Here is a 20,882-nt window from a genome sequence, read left to right on the forward strand (position 1 = left end):
AAGAAGACCTATTGCTCCTGTCTCTTCCTGATTCATTTCTATTAGAGGGAAATATGTGCCTTTGGCTACGTGCTGTTTTCCCGCTTTGAGCTGTGTCTTTTCCTCTCTCTCTCTTTACACTCCACCCCTGTGTTTTCTTAGAATAATGACAAAATGACTTCTACAGCTACACTGAAAACTAAGTGATATAACATAAGTTCAAGAACCGTGCAAAACACAGATAGGTATCCCTAGTCTATTTTTAGAGAATCTTTTAAATACAATCTGGTTTTCCTCTGCTTGCTACATAGGCTTCTTCCTTTGTCAAAGCCTCTTTGCAACAGTTAATACCACAGTCACTTTGGTAACACGCACAGTAAAGCCAAACAGGCAGGCTTTAGTTTGGTTTTGATTCTTGGTCTTGTTTCTGTGGCTACCATATCTTAAACAGCATTTTTCACACTGTCACACAAGTGGGTCTCATTTGATCCTTACAACACTGGTTAGATAAGTGCTATTGTTATCTTCATTTCACAGTTGAGTAAACTAAGGCAAACAGAGATTAAGGGATTTGCCTCTCATTATATAGCTAGTGTCTTGGGTCTTCCTGACTCTAGACTCAGCACTGTAGAACCTGGAGAAAATATGTCCATGCTTCAAAATAGTGCTTTCAGCTCCCTCTAAATTTTCAATACTGGGACAAAGTCCCATGGCCCCACCCTAGGTTGCTACACACAATATACTTATTTCTTCACTTTCCACTCAAGAAGACTTAAACAGTGTGCTCTTTTTAATATAGAAAAGAGGTCAACCTTCCTCCAGCTCCTTCTAATTTCTTCTCAAGTGTGTTTACATTTCTACCTTTGGCAGGGACAACCACAGGCAAAATTGTGAAATTAAATTAGGTAACAATTATCTTTTAAAAATTTATTCAGAAAAACCATTCATCTACAGAACATAGCAAATGCATCTATCCTGTCTCACTACCTCACAGATTTTTTTCCCTGAGGCTGGGGTTAAGTGACTTGGCCAGGGTCACACAGCTAGGAAGTGTTAACTGTCTGAGGCAAATTTGAACTCTGGTCCTCCTGACTTCAGGGCTGGAGTTCTATCCACTGCACCAACTAGCTGCCCCCAGAATTGTTTTCAAGATGAAATTTCGAGTTAATGTATAGGAAAGCTCTGTGAAAAAAGTATACAGTCCCTCATAGAATTGTGAGATAAATCACTTTATAAATATAAATCAATGTATAGATTTAAACTATCATAATATGGTTTTCCCTTTTTTGTTTTGTTTTGTTTTGAATGAAGTTCCTGAAGTAGAATTTCATGCTATGGGAAATTTTGGGAAGGTGGTTAAGGATGAGTAAAGCTGGTTCTTGGGGAACTTAAAATTACATCCTATAGACAACTTTGTAATTTATAAGAGAAAGCAGTGAGCTTGTTTTAGAGTAGAGATCCCTGGCTTCACATTTTGCTTCTGACACATGCCAGCTATGTGAACTTAAGCAGGTAAATTCATCTCTCTGTATTATAGGGAACTAATTCAATAAATTGCAAAGAAAGTATCAACCTATATCAGTAGATGGAATTCTCTATGGTAATGAAATTACAACTCCAATATTTAACCTTCCTTATCCAAACTATGGAAAGCCAACATTAGTCCAGAATGGAAGAAGTAGAGTGGATGAAAACAATGCATCAATGGGATTAAGGAAGTTAAAAACAAAACAAAACAAAACTTTTTATTTTCTGAAAAAGATGACTCAGGTATCATTTGATTTAGTTCAATGCAATGAAGATTTATTAGGCATTTACTTCTCTAGAGCACTGAGCTCCATTTTGGGCAAATGTGGAGATGAATGACAGAACCCTACTCTATGTTATAGATATAGTTTTGTCTCCACAAGAAAGAAAATAACTGTGAGTGCATTGACTGACTTTTTTTTTCTTTCACAAATAAATAAGTATAAGAACTAACGTGATAAACATTTTCTGGACTCGTTTTCTTGATAATTTCCTTCTGAAGGATTGTAAACTAAAAAAGTAGTAGTTAAATGTAGGGGTTTTCACTGACTTTTAATACTGGGAATGAGAAAATAAAAGAGTTTATGAAAAAACAACTTCCTAGTACTTAGTAGAGGGATCTTTCTCAGGAATGTTAGGATTTCCCTCACTGAAAACTTTAAAAAATAGGTTTTAAAAAACAGGTTTAAGATTGATTTTGCCATTGCCACATTTTCCTTTCATAAGATAGTAGATTTGGGGTGAAAAGAGATTTTTTTAGAGGTCAGTTACAAACTCTTAGTTTATAGATGGAACTGAGGCCCAGAAGTTAAGCCACTTAACTTACCAGTGCATTTTTTTTTAACTTTCCAAGTTTTGGGAAAGAAGACAATGGAGAAGGAAATAATATTATTTCAATTTAGAATCTCTCTTGAATGTACCAAATTCACCTACCACATAGAGAAGATAAAGAGATAGTGTAATTACATTTTCATTTCCATTTAAAATATTCCAAGGTATCTCTAATCATTTTAAGAGATGTTATAAAATTCTCAAAATTAAATTCATTTTAATTAGTTTCAAAACTATATATACACTAAAAATTGTCAAGTAACAGTTGTATCTATCTGAAGCATATGACCAGCTTGTTGGAATTACTTTTTTTCTGAACAGAGTTGAATTGCCTGAAATTATTTATATGGGTATAAGCTTTCTTTTTTAAAAAGATAACTTATGTACATTGGTGATTCTTCTAGCTTGTTTAACACTACCTGTGTCACTACTAATGAACACTATTTACAAGGCTATATCATGAAAGGAAGCTTTTTGGATTGTATTATATCCAGTGCTGTTAGGCCAAGAGCCCAGGAACATAAGTAATCATTTATCTCCTTTACCTCTTTTCAAGAAATTATTAGTTATAAATCAGAGCTACAAAATTTCATGAAGGTAGTTGAAATGTGAATTTTTGAATGATAGAAATGTTACCATCCATTTAGAAACTGCAAATGTATATGCATCAAATATATTCTAAATATTGGGGAACTGAATTCAATACCAATCCCTATTTGAAAAGTAGCAATTCTAAAATTAAGTACTATATCTACATATTATATGTATTTTCCCCATTTTTAAGTTTTTATTATTTTCAATAATAAAATGTTCTCTTGATGAACTGACTATAAACGTAATAAAATTATACAACATAGAGAGTTTTTTTAAAGTTTATTATGGACAGCATAGTGGCCTTGACTCATATTTTTAAAAATCCACCTCATTTCCATAAAATACAGTATTCAACAATAAAATTCAATAAACTATACTTTGCAAATTATGAACAGTTAGAAACAGAAATTATTCTACCCCATTTGATAATTAAATTCTGTTAGTCAATGTGTCCAAATGTAATTCCATTACAATTCCCTACTGTAGTGATAGTCAAAAGAAAAAAAAAAAAAAAGAAATTTTCCAGATAACTATCTGAAAGACAAGAAAATCATCATGATTTATAGTAATAAATATCTCAGTAAGGAAAAGTTGAATATATATTTACTTGTTTTCAACTAGATTATTTAGTATTTCCAAATAAATTTTGAGGCATTTTCAGTTGTGATTATAAAGTAAAAAGGCATATATATGAATGTTTATGTGTGTATTGACTTTGAAGTAGTCATATATACCAGTAATATTGACATTGCCCACTATATTTTTAGATCTCTTCTGAATCAGAGATCACATATGTAGAACTGGAAGAGATTTTAAAGGTCATTGAGTCCAATCCTCACATTTTACAGATGTGGAAACATTGGCTAAAACTGGTTAAATAACTTGCCTGAGTCAACTTGAGTATCATTTCTAATTTGAATTTGAATTCATGTTTATGATTTGAATTCAATTCTTCCTTATTCTAAGACCTATACAACTATCTAGATTTACTTTAAAAGTCGTTTTAAGAACCATTAATAAATGCAGTGTCTCCTCATAATTATCATTTATTTTTGGCCCTAAATAGTTTTAACCAGCTTCATTATTAGCTGTATTTAGTAATAGGGCTCCAAACTATTCAAGTTGCCTGCAAAAGCCAAAATGACCCTCAAAGGATTTTTGTCACTATTGGGTATATTTTAAACAATTGTCTCTATCTGTGATTCTATTAGTGCAAAGAGTTCTTCATTGTGGAAACACTCTTTTGACTAATACAGATCAGCAAGTATGCTGCAACACAGAGAGTTTTAGAGAGTTTCTCATGAAAAAGAGATTAAATGACTTGCCTAAGAACACACATCCAGATATCTGTAACAAGAAAGATTTGAATTTAGGTCTTTTTGACTTTAGGATTAGCTCCTTATCACATTATGTTACCTCACTTTAAACAAGATAAATACAAATTCAAACACAAACACAAAAACTTCAGTTTTAAGCTACTTAAAACTGTACTAAAATTTCTGGGACACTAAATAGAGCCTTAAAATAAAGAGTCAAGGCTACTGTCTTAAAGACGAGACTACATAATGTAGAAAAGTCTTTACATAGGCTCTGTTTTTTCGCTTTTAATGAGATCAGTCACATTACTATAGTTACATATAACCTGCAATATGCCTGCCATTTTGGAATGAAAATAGTTCCCCTCCAAAGTTTAGTATTAAAGTTGAGTTACCTAGCTCCCAAATGAAAACGAGGAAAGGAATAAGCATTTATTTAGTGCCTACTATGTGCCAGGCACTACATTAAGCACTTCACAAAAATTACCTCACAACAACCCTCAAGATGAGTGCTATAATTATTTCCATTTTTATAGTTGAGAAAACTAAGGCAGAATGACCTGGCCCCAAATCACATAGCTGGTATGTGTTAGAACCTAAATTTGAACTCAGGTCTGACAAATTCCAGGTGCAACCCTCTTTTTATTGTGCTCCCAAATGTGTCCTTGTTCCACTTTGTATTACATAGCACAAACAAAACATTGTTGTAACTTGCTCATCTGCATATGAAGCTCAGTAGCACAGACCTCAGTAGACCTTCTTGCATTACTTTATATATGTGTTTACTCTGGTCAAAGAAGAAATGCAGCAATTGTTATGTACAGAAGAATTGGCTTTTTTATGATAAATTTTCAGCATAACAAAAAGTATGTTAAACAGCACCATAGTCACTTTAAGGAAAAATGAATGGGGAATAGGAATGTCAAACATAAGTTTAGTGACTGAATACAAAAGAGAAAATTTTTTTAGTGACTGAAGAATACAAGAGAAAGTAGCATTTGGGCATAGATTATTTTAAATATTATATCATGACTAATGATAATCATTAGGTACGGTTTATTGCAATCTACAGTTAACTACAAGCATTACTCATAAAACACATGAGGCTCTTTTCCCTACATTGTTCAATAAGAAAGCATTTTATGCCAAACTTTTACATTAAATTCTTAAAGAAAAATATATGCTTTATATAATGATTTCAGTGCAAATTCCCTCATTTAAATTTCTTTTTTTGTGTGTGATTCACATATGGATAAGTCCATTCAGCTTAATAACTCTACAAGATTACAAATAACAATCAAAGTGCCTTATGGAAAATTGATAAAGCAAAATTTACATTAAGTACAAGATATACAATAAAATAGAACCTCTTCTTAAATAGGGCAGCAGAATAATCCCCCAAATTAGGTAACAATTTATTTTAAGGAATGTAATTATAGATCACACGACAGCTTAAGGGGGCATTGGAGATCAGCTAATTCAATTCTCATCTTTAAATGAGGAAATGAGACTCAAAGAGGTCAGTGTCTTGCCCAAAATTACTTGAGTAACAAAGAGCAGAGGAAGCTTTGAACTCACGTATTTGAATTTCATATTCCATTCTACCACAACATGCTGCCTTTCATCCTATATATGGATCTATTTTTCACATTTACATGTTCATGTGTTATTGTAGTACATATCACTACCTTCTTGTGCTTCTTTAGTTTCTACATTACGTTTGTAGTGTCTCTCTCTGTTTTTGAGAAATATATATCTAAATATTGGAATTATATTATGCATAGTTCAAATTAACAATTGATATAAAATGTAAACTTTCATCCAAAGACAAAAAAAATTGTATTATAATTAAGGTGTTTCCCATCATTTATATAATTCTGGTATAAAATCCTGGATATGAACTATGAGGCTAGTAATTAGGAAATATTACCCAAGAAGGAATTAATTTCAACTTTTAAAGTCTGAAATACACTTGTTCCCCTTGAAAAACCAATTAGTTATCTTAAATAGAACAATTTAGAAATAAACAGTAGTGCTTCTATGTTACAGCAACCTACAGTATTGCAGTATATTAGGTGTCCAGCAACAGGTTCCATATTATTCACTCAGAACCTAGTCTCAAGCTGACTGAAGAGAAGATAAGTCCCATGCTTTTATACACAGGAGCAATGAGAACATCTGTAATGCTCTTCCATACTGTCTGCACTGATGGCAAGACCATTAAACAGGTCTTTACAAAAGGCACCACAAACCTAGAATATAAGAAAATAGTTTAAGATATATTAGTATAAAATAGGTTATCAAATACATCCAAATATTATTGTGTATTCACAAAATAGAACAGAGAAGAATTCATATAAATCTGCATTGTAGGATTAAAAAAGAGTGATTAATTTTTCCCTTGAATAGTTATATCTATGTATATCTATATCTATATCTATATATCCATATTTATAGTTACACCTATGCTTATATGTGTATTGACAACAAATGCCCATAAATCATGTTAGTTTGTAAATATTTTACTTTTTAAGGAATAAGGATATTTGGTAAATATATTCAAGAACCTAAGAGGAAGAAAACTGACTATTGACTAAATTATATCATACAACTAGATGAATAGCCTATTAGTTATTTCATCTATATAGATATTTTGATGTTGAACAAGACCTACCGATAGACAATGAACTGACTCCAGGACAAAGTAGTTGGAAGAAATTTTGTTGAATAACATTTGGGAAATGGTGTAATTCTTTAAATGATCCTAAAATGTTTGCTACCACAAATATGCCTTTGGTGATAGCACATGATTCTGAATCACAGAATACCATAATCTTAGAAGTATGAAAAGTGTAAATTAGTTAAAGGTTAATAAAAGGACAGCTAGAGGGTACATAGAACATTATTGATTATCTAATATGTATAAGACAAGTGTCATCAGAAGTATCATAGAAGAAATATATATATATATATATATATATATATATATATATATATATATATATATATATATATATATATATATATATATATATATAACTAGAAATGGAAATGGGCTGGTCATTGTGATAGTGTGACTCAGATAGTGCCTTGATGCGCCTGAAATTTTAAGACTTGAAAAAGAAGGCCTTCAAATGCATTGGGGAAATTAATTCTATTTATTTATTTATTTATCGAATTATTTATTTATTTGTTTATTTATTTTACATAGGTAAAAAAGGCACAAGATGGAAAGATGTGAAGAAATTTTGATCTATATTAGGAAGAGGAAGAATACTGGATCTATGAACTTGTGGATATGTGGGTATCCTAACTTCAAGTGTTAAACTTGTAAAGAACTATAACCAAAACCAAAACAAAAACGTCCCTCTGGAAAAGGACACATATGTACAAAAAATGTTTTGTAGCAGCTCTTGTTGTGGTGGCAAAGAATTGTAAAATGAGTGAATGCCCATCAATTAGGGAATAGATGAATAAGTTGTAGTATTTAAATATAATAGAATACTATTATTTTATAAGAAATGAGGAGCAGGCTGAATTCAAATAAGTCTGGAGTTATATGAACTGATGCTGAGTGAAATGAGCAGAATCAGGAAAACATTGTTCACAGTAACAGAAAGACTGTATAATGATCATCTGTGGCAGGCTTAGTTCTCAGCAATACAGTTAACTAAGACAATTCCATTAGACTTGGGATGGAAAATGTCATCTGTATCCAGAGAAAGAACTATGGAAATTGAATGTGGATCAAAGCAGACTATTTTCATCTTTTGTTTGTTTGCTTTTTTTCTTTCTCATGATTTTTCCCTTTTGTTTTGATTTTTTTGCAACATGACTAATATGGAAATATGTCTAAAATTATTGTACATATATAGTTTACATCAGATTGTCTGATATCTTGAGGAGAAGAGAGTTCAGGAAAGAAAGAAGAAAAAAAGTGGAACTCAAAATCTTACAAAAATGAATGTTGAAAATTGTCATATGTAATTGGAGGAAAATACTGTTGAAAAAAAAAAGGAAAACTTCTCTCTGGTTTATGGATATACCTTCCAAAGTAGCTAAATATACCCATGACTTTAGTCATTTACATTTTTTTACTGGCAATTTTGTTTAGCTCTCTAACACAAGGCAACACAAATGTTCACTAAAATTTTTAAATATAAAAATTCAAATATCATAATAATGAATCAAGATTGACTGTGAAAAATATTATGTAACCCCTTAATAATGTAGTTCATCATTCCTTATCCCAGAAAACAACATCTTCCAACAATCCTGCAAATATGACCATATAAAAGCCCGATATAACACAATTAGTTGTGACAGATGGTAAACCCAATCCTCAACACTTGCCTTCTATGGCTTTAAGACATAATCTGCAAAGATAGCAGAATTTTTAAAAAGATAAATTTTCTAAATCTCTCTTAAGTAGTAATATAGAATTGTGATGGAATATTATTGTCCTATAAGAAATGATTAGGAGGATGTGATCAGAAAAAACTTGGGAAGGTTCATTTGAACTGATACAAAGTGAAGTGAGCAGAACTAGGAAAACATTATATAAAATAATAGCAATATTGCAATAATGGTAAGCTGTTAAATAATTAACTACTTGGATCAACATAGTGATCCATAACAATTCCAAAAGATTCATGATGACAAATGATATCCATCTTCAAAGAGAAAACTATTATTTGCCTTCTCGGTGAGGAAGAGAGTCAGAGGAAGGGAGAGAATTTGAAACTCAAAATTAAAAAATGACTTAAATAAAATTTTCTGTCTCTTTCTGAAAAAAAGAAAATAAATTATATAAAATATACTTTTATCCTTTTACTGCTAGCATCATGCAGTTTCTTTTATTTTGTTGATACTTGATAAATCCTAATTGAATAGGAAATCATTCTTCCCTAAATATGAAATGATTTTATTGCTTATTTCAATATAGAAAAAGCAAATTGGAAAAAGACAAAGGATTTATAGCAAATAAAATCCAGAATGGTGCCTTATAATTATTGAGTAAAGGTCTTGACATTGGTATTACCTCATTTTGCATATGTAATAATAACAATAATAATTATTATTGTACTGATCTACCTTAAAGAGATAGTTTAACATATTAATCCGTAAATGTTTTAAGTATTACATAAATGTTAAGCATTACTCTAGTATTGAATTATTATGTACCTGAAAAACTAGTTTATGCTTTAACTAATCTTATTATATGCTTTTCATTTTCCCCTAGTATTATGACAATGACTTATTTTTCAACATTGGGCTAATTTTCAAATAAGCCCTTATTAATTAGCCTTTATCTTGGCTGTCATTCTCCTTGAGCATAAAGGTATTTTTGAATTCCTTGTTGCCATATGCACAATGGTTAGTACCCATGGGCTAAAGAGGTAATATTAAATATGTTAATAATAAATTCAAGGTTTATTTCATTGCACAGAAGACAGATTAATTTTGCTATTTCTATATGGCATAAAATAAACTGATAGTTTTGTAAGTATTAAAATTTAAATGGGAAACACCAAGACAGACCTTGCTATTATGAACAGTGTAAATTTAGTACTAGGAAGATGTTATTTTCATCATTTACAAAAATTAGACCTATTTCTCAATTCATTACTATCTTCTGCTAAAGGTCTTAACCTAGTTCCTCAAGATGCTAGACTTTCCCCTTTAAAATCATCTTTTATCTACTTTGCATGTATTTTTTACATAACTAATCATTTATATGTTGTATTCCCAAAAGATTGCAGGCTCCTTGAGGATAGGCATCGTTGTTGCCTTTATTTGTATATCGAGTAGTGTGAAATGACAAAATGTTAGTTGATTAGATTTATCAAATAATAATCACTCAATAAATACTTCTTGATTTCTAAATCAACCAATAGTGCAAAATTATATATAACAACCTCAAACTGGTAGCCTACACGACAAATTATCAGCATCATAATTAAATTGGAAAATATGAGCTTGACATTTCTCTGTTGTCTGGGGATCTGCCTCTGCCCAAAGCATATAATTATCTACCAAATTAAGTGGAAGTTAGAATCACAAACTTTAACTTTCTCATTTATTAATATAGTATATACTATCTGAGGGCTTTTGATTGTAAAACATACATATATATATATGTGTGTGTGTGTGTGTGTGTGTGTGTGTGTGTGTGTATACACTATTTTGAGAAAGCCTATATTTTCTGATTTTGAATGTCACAGTATCAATCTTTCCAAAAATTTAAACTAAATGTAGTACTCAACCTCCAAATGGTTTCCCTCCAAATGACCAAATCGGCTAGCACTCACTAAAACCTCTGTTCAAGCTCATGAATTTTGGCAACTAGTTTAGCCAAACAAATACTAGATTTAGAATGTATAATGTATTCTTGTCTAGACATGAAGATTATGTTGCTATATGACTATTAAGAAGCCTATCTGAGTTGACCAGAAGTAGTAATGAATTTTCAAAAATCTAGCCATCCTCTATGAAATTTTGGTTTCTTTATAGCCAATGATGCATTTTTGAAAGTAAATTGCCTGAGTCTCTTCTGTGATATATCATTAAGAAAATTTAACTGTTCCAGGTAAGGATGACTTGTGCCTTTGACCTTAATTTAATAGGCATAACTTTAACCATATAAAAAGAAAATGCTCTAGGTGCCATTATTGGTTATCACACCAGCTTGTGGGTACCATTCTCTCAACAAACTAATTGAAATGTATCTATCTTTGTTTCATTTCCCAAGGTCTTCCTTTAGTCAAGCTTCAGATACTGTAGAACAGATAGGCATTGTGTGATGATGGTAATGTAAGTCATTAATAATGAAGCTATTTTTTCTGAGTGTGAACTAACCTTTAAACAATTTTTTGAAATTACTCCCTTTACTTTCAATCACAGCTGCCTGATGACAGATGCATGGTCCAATTAAATATTAATGCCTCATATGCACATAATTTGAAAAACAGGCTATTTAAATAATACATATTACAGGGCTAAAAACTGGTGGGATGACTCATGAATGAAAACAATATCTCTTTTGCAGGCCTAACCAGGTGTAGAGAAGCATCATTTGGTTAATTATATTTTTATTTATAAGTTTCTACCATTTAACTTATTTCATCTGCACCACAAAAACTTTGCATAAAGCTTTTCTTCATTGAACTATTGAAATTTATATTTGCAAAATGCCTCATGAAGGAATATTTCACAATAGATTATAAAGTAATTTTATTATCATTCCACTTTTATAAGAGGGAATAACTCATATAGAGGTTAAAGGAGGAGCATGAAATCACATCCCAAGTTGTAGACACAATTCTTATCCTGTCTTGACTTTGGTGAATTTATTTCTGCTTTCTACGTTATTTTAAGCAAGCAAAAAATTTGGAGTTAATATCAGACTTTCTAAAAGTTTTCATCAGGTATGTTTTTCCTTATAAACAGGAAAATCCATGTACTTTTTTGAGTCATAAAAGATTAGTTTTTCATTTCTATAGCTACTTTTGAGTTATATGAAGCTAAATTTCCTAAAAAAAAAATCCAAGTGAGTCAATTGAATCACTATTCTTTTTAGATCATTAAAATTCAAATTGTGAAGGAAAGGGAAGGAGAAAAGCTGACATTGTGTCTAATTGTATCACTTTAGAAATTGCTTATGTTATTTTGTGCCCCTGAACCCTGAGCACATTGTAGCAGGTGACATTACTATGTAACTTGTCAAAAAACACAGAAAAAGTCTCAAAAATTCTCTACTCAGGGCATTAATTATCTTAAAAAGATGTTTGGAAATTCTCTTGCTATTGAGAAAAACACAGTATTATGAATATCTATTGAAACTCAACTTGAAAGGCCAAACTTTAGTTTCCATTTGAGATTTTCCATTTTTTAGTTTCAAACAACTTATATCATCACACAGAGATGCAGTGGGTGGGTTCTAACATGTTTAACATTCATTACCTGTTCTGCTAAAAGTCTGAAAACAAGCATGGTGGTACTGATATTTAAAAAAGCAGTGTAAAGGGGCAACTGTTCTGTGATGATATCATAGTTAGTTAAACATGTTGATGAGACCAGACCACCTCAGATGGACTCCTGCTTAGGTTACATTTTCTGGTTGCCAGTTTTAGACCATCAATCACTCCTAAAATCACAAGGTTGTTCTGGAAAAAAGCCCTTTGTATATCAGCCCTTTTCCTATAATGTTTGACATACAGAAATGGAATCTCTCTGAATTATTTTCCCTCTGCACAAAGTAGATACTTAGAAATATTTTCCCTGTAGGTAAAATATATTTCACCCTCTTCCTAGTTAGTTTTTTTTTAAGAGATTAAATAGAAAACAAAATAAACTGATTTTGTTTAATGGAAATAATATGAATGTGAATAAATGTGTTCCCTCACTCTACTCATACCCAATGGGCCACCATGTTCTTTTCTTTCTTATCCAATCTTTTTGTTGGATTATAATTGAAAAGTATTGGGAAGAGTGGGAAGGGAGAGGACTTTCATTTTCATTTGAATCATTTGCTGTCACAATGGATGGGTCCCTTGTCTAAGTTTCTCTTCTTATTATGCCCAGATACCCATGGGTATACCATGGGTATACATACCAATGGGTATAACTCACATCACCTGGAGTCTGTCTAGAGCTATTTTGGGGGGGAAGTTGGTTGATGGATTAAAAAAAAAAAGGGATGCTGATAGAGTCAGGCCTAGAACCCTGTCTACAAGTTCCAACATGGCTCTGAAAATATGCCCAGCAGAGGCATGTGGCAGGAAGCATGGCCTCTACCTACTCCACCTCCATCCAGACCCAAAAGAGTGCTGTCACACCCCCTTTCCAGATCGGTACTGGTCCTACAAATCATATCCCTTAAACCTTCTAAGATCCTGCCTTAGGATTCTCCAGTGTTCTTTTTAAACTACCAATTCACATTTTGAGAGTATAAGGTCTTACTCTACTCTAGCTGGGCTCAAGTCGGTAAAGTGTGTTGGAGGAGGGAAGGCAGGTAGGAAAGGGACTCCCCTAAGTTTCAGCACACTATAGCACCACGATTGAAAGGGTTCTCACCAGATGTGCAGACAGCTGAGAGTTGCAAAGAAAATTCCTGCCACAAAGGCCAACGGGATAGCCAACAGCACAGTTAGGACCTTGTAGATCAGGTACTTGCTGATTTCAAAGAGGGCATGGCTGCAGATCCAAACTTTATCAAAACTGTGGGCGGACTCGGGCTCCGCAATCACATCCTCAAAGCCCAGCTGGGGAGACAAGAGACACCCGCATCAAACCTTTGAAGCCCCTCGTAGGGCACACGAGGATGAGGTTGGGAGCGGGGAGGGAGAGTAGGGAGACCTGGAGAGCAATAGAAAGATTATGACATAGTTCCCATCTTAGTATGGGAGTCAGCGTTGACTACAAAAATTATACCGTGTCTGGTTTTACTTTTTATTTTATTTGTTTTTTTTTTTTTTAAATTGGAGAATGGGGTAAGAGAGTAACGACAGTCACCATCCCGCTCCGGGAAGGGACCACTCGTCTTCTCCCGCTGGACTTCCCCAGTCTCTTGTCCATTCATGGACGTTGTTGAGACTTTCTACAACTTCATCAGGAGCCAAAGCTCCGGCTCTCTCTCCTCCTCCTTTCGTTTTCCCAACCCTCCCTTTCCCCATCCCCTGCCCCTGTTCTCCCACCGCTTGCCACCTTCAGATGCGTGTTGAGGCCCCGTGGATCGCGATCCTGGAAGGACTTCACGCATTTCTCCGGCTCCGGGTAGTCGGGACCGCTGTTGCGGCTGTAAGAATCCTCGTCCATGTAGATCTGGGCGTCCCCCTTCTCTGTCTCCAGCCCCATTGCTGCTCTCCCTGCCGGGTCTGCCGTGGCTCCAGGGCGCTGCGGCTGCCGCTGCTGCCGCCGCTGCTCCCGCTCCCGCTGCGGATCTCCGAGCTGCGGCCCCAGCCTTCCCTTTTCCTTCCCCTTTCTCTTTCCACTCAGCCTGGTCCCGGGCGGGCGGCGGCCGATTTCCCCCCTCCTGGCTTCCCGCTGGGCTGTCCCGGAGCCCCGCCCTGTACCCGGGTGAGTCGCTGGAGGAGGGACAGAGACAGAGTGAGAGAGGGAGAAAGGCCGCAGGTTCTCCAGCACCCTCTCCGACGCCCCTCCACCTCCCCAGACCGGCTCCCTCCTTTGCCACTCCCTGCTTCCAGAACTGCCCGCCCCAGCGTCTGGCCTCTGTGGCTCCCCCGGGTCACTTTTTTTTTTTTTTTTTTTTTCTCAGAGCGGGGAGGAATGGGGACAACTCTTCTGGGTCAAATCCAGTGCTTTCAGAGGAAGGCCAAATGATTCTTCACACCGACTCCCCTCCATCCTCCCCCTCCGACCTCGAGACTCAGAAAAGGTATCTTTAATCCATCCTCCCCCAGAGTCCCTCAGAATTTTGTGGGTCTCTCACTGAAGAACTCCCAAATTCCTCTACTTGCATGGGATCCCCTGACAGGTAAAAAGTCATAGGTACTTTCTGCTTGAGATAGTCAGAGATAGGCCAGATCTGGCCTATGGGATAGCAGCACTCAGAAAGAAGTCTTAAAGCTCCTGGGAAGGCCCAATGGGTGTGGTTCCTGCCCTTGGCAGCTTGAATTGGGGACTCCTTTTGCAGGAGAATAGAGGTAGCAGAGACTCCTTAGTGCCACAAGACTTTTATTTCTTCACACACACACACACACACACACACACACACACGTATATATATATATATATATATATATATATATATATATATATATATATATATATATATTTAATTCCTCTTTCCTCCTAGTTTTGACCTCTTAAAAGGACTGCATCCGCTTTCCACCCCCACCCTAAGATGCAACCAGATTTGGAATAACCTTAGGTGGATGCCTTAAATACAACTACTTAATAGAATCATAGTGCATTAGACAGAATTGTCGGTATGATTTATTCTGGGAAAGATAGATAATTGTTCTTCTTTCACAGTCCATATTCTTTCACGTTCCAAAGAATCTTTTATTCTCCATTTCCCATACAAACACTTTGAATTGGACTCCAAAAATTCTACCTAATTCAACAAGTATTTATTTAGTTCGGACAATGCTTAAGGTTCAATTCTAAGTCCATGGTGATACAAGTTGTTTGTCTTTACTTTTCTAAGAGAGCCATAACATAAGGAAAGTCATGCTATGACTTACAAGTGAGTTAGATTTAAGTGAGGGAGGGCTGTGCAAAGTCACCGGTCTCACTTTCTCCTCCACTGGGTCCTCATCTGGGTCTAGTGGCAAAATACAGAATGTGATAAAAGGAGATGACCCCAATGCAGTGGGAGGCCTTGGCATTAAAGTTAAGGTTTTTCCCAGGTCTCAGGTTGACAACACCCATTCAGTGATTAAAGCTAGACCATTGAACTGGGTTCATGTCCTATTTTACTGGCAATAGAAAAATAATTACAAGGTAATGTGAAGCTTTTTCTCCAAATTGCTTTGTTGGAAATTGAATGGAAATTAGTTAATGGGATGAAATGGTGATTAAAATACTTATTTTGGTTCAGTATTTCACACTTAGCAGAAAGCCCTCAAGTTTTAGACACCATGAAAATTATGGAGGAAAGATTCTACTGAATATGAAACTTCATTGACCTCACACTTTCTCAATATTTCAAGGATTTATGATTGCAGTGATTCCTCCCTTCATGTATTTAGCTGCCACAACCAATGCCTTAGCAGGGTGGTTCAATGAATTATTATAACCATAAAAATTTCATAGACTCTTGATCAACTGAGAGATGTTGAACCTCATTGAAACTAGCTAAGATGAACTTAGGATAACATATGTAAAAAGTACATTGCTGGATTTGTACTTGATGACCTCCTACTTTGATGGAACCTGAAAGAATTTGCACTCTACTGACATCATTCAATGCTATCTTCATGCCAGAATAAGGTATAAAGTTGATCAAAAGAAGTTCCTGATGAACTTGATGGATTTAAAGAGTTGTACATCTTTGACTAAGAGTTTGATGGTATTTTTCAATGAAAGTTTTAGACATAAATATTGACCCATTTTCTGTGTATGTGTTTTCCCTCTTTTTCCAATTCAGGTGAAAGACAGTGGTGTGCAAGTGAATTTTGGTGACTGAAGGGCACCAGTAGAATGATACTGGTCATTACAATCATTAGAAAAGACCATTCATTCACCCTCCCACTCCTTCAGATGGTGGGCTCTCAGACTAAGAGATTATCTCAGACTAAGAAACCATTAATTCAGTATTGAGAGATCTTGAGTTAAATACCCGCAAAGGTAGTGGCAAGGGCACATATGCTTTCAACCACATAACTACTGTGGAGAGGGGAAACATATGGTTGGAGTTCTGGAATTTTAACTTTCTGAATAAATAGAATGAAGTAGTAGATAGAGTGGCAGAATTAGAGTCAGGAAGATATGGGCTCAGATTCTTCTGCCTCTGACACTTTCTAGTAATATAACCATAACCATGAGTCACAGTTTCTTCTAAAATGAAGGGATTGGACTAAATGTTTCTAAGGTCAGTTACAGTTTTTATTCTATGATTCCACAATACTTTCAGGGTTGAAAATTCTGTAATTCTAGCTTCTTGGAGAGATGAAGGAGGATTTTCTGGGTAGCACAATCCCAAAATCCAACTTTCTAGAAATAAGAGGGACTCCTGGGCAGCATCAACCTTGAGTTGTCTCTACTATAAAGAGAAGATATATTCTTGGGGAGCTCCAGCCTCTTGAACAGAGAAAAGGAAAAAAAAGCTTGCACTTTTTTTTGCTAGTATTATCAATTATTTGAATAGCATATTTCTGATTAGAAAATTCCATCTCTAGAACCTAGAAGGTTTGTTTTCTTTCCAAGGAAGTCCATGATTCATTCAATGCCATAAAAATCCTATAAGGGATTCCAGAAGTGAAAATTGGTGGAGGTAGGGCAAGGAGGGGGTGGAAGAGTGTTTGGTGAATGTCCTGAATTAATTTCTCTTCCAAGGGGAATCCAAATCATAGAATGTTGCTATAAATAGACTTCTAAGACTTTAGGGAAAGGTGGTTCCCACCAGAGAGGGGAATTGTATTTATTCATATAGTTTAAATTTTCTTTTGGATAAAGGCTTTACTATACCTGATAATTTGTGTTGTTACTCTAAGTGTTTTTATGGTATCAGAGAACATTTTTTTAAAAAGCTGCTATGTATCCAATATCTGTTTTGTTACTTTGAGTGCATATATTCACATTTTAAAGCTCTAGATAAAAGCTGTATTGGAACTATGTTAAGAGATTCCCCACAGGCAACCCTGTTTGGTGCAACAAAAGCCAAAATTATGATTTTGGATGGTGGATTGATATAAACTTAGAGTCTGAGTTTTAGTCTTTGGATTATAGGATTACCACAAGATGATTTTAATTGCAGATCTTCATTAGGTAAAAATTAAACAAATCTCAGAACTGCTATGTCAATTTTTTGAGATACTTTAGAATAGGTGGTAATTATAATATGTTGTAAAGTGCATTGAAACCCAATTTGAAGCCAGAGCCTACTACCATTTATAATCTGTACATCCTCAGGAAAAGTCACGGTTTCTCTGAACCTTAGTTTCCTCATCTATAAAATGAGAACTATAACATCAACCTTACAGCATCATTGTCCCTATAAAATACGTAAGAAAAAACTCTATGTAAAAAGGTACTCAACTCTTTTGTCATTTAAGCTATGTGGTTGTCTACAATTGACTGCTAGAAACAAAATAACAGAAAAAATCCCTTTATCCTATGTTAATTACAAAATAAACAGATCTTCAATTAAAATTTAATTGGACAATACATCTATGAAAATATAAGAAAGTGGTAGTTGGCAAGACTTGTCACTCTTGCATTCTTTTCATTGCTTTTTGCCCTTTCTACATCAAGACCAAAGTCATATGAATAATTGAATTTGAATTTCTTCATTCGATTTTGCAATATCATGATGATATTTAAGGTATTTTTTTTTATATTTAGCATTTTATGGCTCCAAGTCAATATGACTGGGCAGACAGACCCTGCAAATCTATAATAGATAAATATTGTGCATAAATTCAATGTTTAATGCAAACCCCAAAATCTGTGGCAATAGTTTATAAACATGCCTTATTCAGTTAATATGAGAATCTATTTAGTCTAGCCACAAGCTGTTCAGTGGCTGCTTGGTTGAAAAAACTTAAGAATCACATTTATATAACACTTTGCTTTTCTTGAAAAACCTTGTTTAGTTAATATATTATTCTCCTTATTTTTCAAATTAGTAATCTGAAACTTGAGAAGGTTAAGTAACTTTCACATCTTAATATAACTAGAAAAAATAGAGCCAGGACAGGAAATGCTTCTAAATTTAGCTTTCTTTCACCCAAGCCATATAATTCTGCTTTCTTTCTGAATCAGGGCACATTTTGGATGATATGTAATAAATGTTATATTGGGTAATTTAAAAAAAAGAATTTCTTCTTTGATTAAAAAAAGATGAATTTATTAGGATTCTTCCCTATTGAAGGTTTAAAAAAAAGAAAGAAAAGAAATACATATTTCCCCAAAATCTTCAAATTGAAATAAACCCCAGAAATCATCTACTCTAATCTCTATATAACCTCTAGCATACGGAAAGTCCAGTTTGAAAAATTTTAAGAATACAAGGGGCAAAAGGCTAGTATTCAGAAGAATTTGATTTATTCTTCTTATATGCAAATGACCTTAGTATCTTTATGACTGATCCTAAGATCCTTCACTATTTTAATCACTCTTCCTAAATACCCTCCAGTTTCTCTGTCTTAGATCTCAGAACTCCAAGAATGGCCTGATCTGGGCAGATTATCACTTCCTTTGGCACTCTGTCTCCTTGTTCAGTCATGTCTAAACCTTCACGAACCTATTTGGGGTTTTCTTGGCAAACATACTGGAATAAATTTTTTACAGATGAGGAAACTGAGGCAAACAGGATTAAGTGACTTGTCCAGGGTCATATAGCTAGTAAGTGTCTGAGGCTGCATTTGAATTCATGAAGATGAGATGAATGGGAAGTGTACCCTTTCTACTTCTTTCTTTTCCATTATGTATCACTCTTTCATTTTTAAAAAAGAGATCATCCTAACATAATTGACTCACACCATACTGTCTACATAGATGACTATCTGTCATAATAATGATAAAATTCTTAGGAGATACATATATCAGTTTACATGTATTGCAAGGAATGTAAACAGTTTAATTAAGATTATTAAATCCTTTATGATTATTCTTTCATGTTTACCCTTTTGTGTTTCTATTGAATATCGTTTTTGGATGCAAAATTTTCTATGTAGCTTTGATCTTTTCATCAGCAATGTATGAAGTTCTCTATAATATCATTCATTCATTAAATTAAATATTAAAGATTCTGTTCACAATATTTTTTCCTTATCTGTGAATTCAGGGATTTGGCTATCATATTCCTGGTAGTTTTTATTTTGGGATTTCTTTAAGGAAGTGACCAGTGGACTCTTTCAATTTTAAATTTTCCCTTTGGATCTAGCTATCAAGGCAGTTTTCCTTGATGATTTCTTGAAATATGATGTCTAGGCTCTTTCTTAATCATGGTGTCCAGGTTATTCTTAAATTATCTCTCCTTTATCTGATATATAGATCAGCTTTTTTTTTTTTTTCTGATGGTATATTTCACATTTCCTTCTATTTTTCATTATCTTGATTTTGTTTTATTTCTTTCTCTTTTATAGTTTTTAAATTTATTTTAAACATAAATACAAAACAAAGTGTCATATACATAGTAGAAAATGACAGGATTCAATATAAAACAAATTTCCATTTCAAGAAAACCTATATAATAAATATTAAACATTGTTTTCAAAGATGTCCAGGTTTTCTTTGCTTTTTAGATTTTCTTTTGTTCTCTGCTGTGCACTTTTTACTTTATTCTCCTGCCCTCCCAAAGAAGGCTACAATTAACCATGAATATATATATATGTATATATACATATACATATATATATACAATAAATATTTCTTCAATTATTTAGATCTGATTTTATTTGTATATAATGTTTTATGTTTACATTTGTACACACAAGATATTACACATTAGATATTTTATTCTGTTTAGTTATTATAATCTAAAATATTTAATAATGTGACTGTTTAAATCTATTTTAGCTTTAAATCTATTTTAGCTTTAACTTTGAGATATTGATTACTACCTCTGTTTTATTACATAATAAATTCTGTTCTTGATCTGTATTTTATGTTTGTGTATTTCTCACATTTTATAGCATTTCCTACAGACAATATATTGTTGAATTTAAAATTTTAATCTGCTATCAGTTTGCATTTTATGGGCAAATTTATCCCATTCACATTCTAAGCTATTATTTTTTAAATATATTTTCCTCTTTCCTATTTTTCCTCACCATCCTTCTCGCCCTATTTCTATTCCTCTTTCTTTTTCTGCTTTACTTCTACCTGCTATTTTGTCCTCCTATTCCTTTACTTTCTCCAAGAGTTCCTCCCTTATTCTCTTCTCATCCTCTCCCCTTGTTTTCTTATTTCTTTCTGAATTTTAAAAATACTTTTTTTACCCTTCTA

The 20,882-nt window shown here is 33.7% G+C and overlaps 1 protein-coding gene and 1 long non-coding RNA gene across 2 annotated transcripts in view; one reads left to right on the forward strand and one right to left on the reverse strand.

The window, feature by feature from the left end:
- Positions 1–3,193: 3,193 nt before the first annotated feature.
- CAV2 (caveolin 2) lies at positions 3,194–14,467 on the reverse strand. The gene is made up of 3 exons (XM_074268223.1): positions 13,953–14,467; positions 13,323–13,510; positions 3,194–6,499 (listed from the first exon to the last, which is right to left on the reverse strand). The coding sequence occupies exons 1-3, from the start codon at positions 14,100–14,102 to the stop codon at positions 6,349–6,351; spliced, it is 489 nt and encodes a 162-aa protein (XP_074124324.1). The 5' UTR covers positions 14,103–14,467; the 3' UTR covers positions 3,194–6,348.
- Positions 14,468–14,534: 67 nt separating this feature from the next.
- LOC141543270 (uncharacterized) overlaps positions 14,535–20,882 on the forward strand; it is a 198,854-nt gene continuing 192,506 nt past the window's right edge. Inside the window, exon 1 of the long non-coding RNA XR_012482398.1 lies at positions 14,535–14,643. This is a non-coding gene — a long non-coding RNA (uncharacterized LOC141543270). The remainder of the gene's footprint in view (positions 14,644–20,882) is intronic.

The sequence above is a fragment of the Sminthopsis crassicaudata genome, chromosome 5 (assembly GCF_048593235.1).
Source record: "Sminthopsis crassicaudata isolate SCR6 chromosome 5, ASM4859323v1, whole genome shotgun sequence".
In the NCBI taxonomy this organism is placed as follows: Eukaryota; Metazoa; Chordata; class Mammalia; order Dasyuromorphia; family Dasyuridae; genus Sminthopsis; species Sminthopsis crassicaudata.

Excerpts from the sequence above, each read along its gene's own strand:
- CAV2 (XM_074268223.1), bottom strand. The coding sequence starts at position 14,102 with ATGGGGCTGGAGACAGAGAAGGGGGACGCCCAGATCTACATGGACGAG. Across the intron at positions 13,511-13,952 it reads GCCTCAACACGCATCTGAAG|CTGGGCTTTGAGGATGTGAT; the intron begins GTGGCAAGCGGT and ends TTGTCTCCCCAG. Across the intron at positions 6,500-13,322 it reads CTCAGCTGTCTGCACATCTG|GTTTGTGGTGCCTTTTGTAA; the intron begins GTGAGAACCCTT and ends CTTATATTCTAG.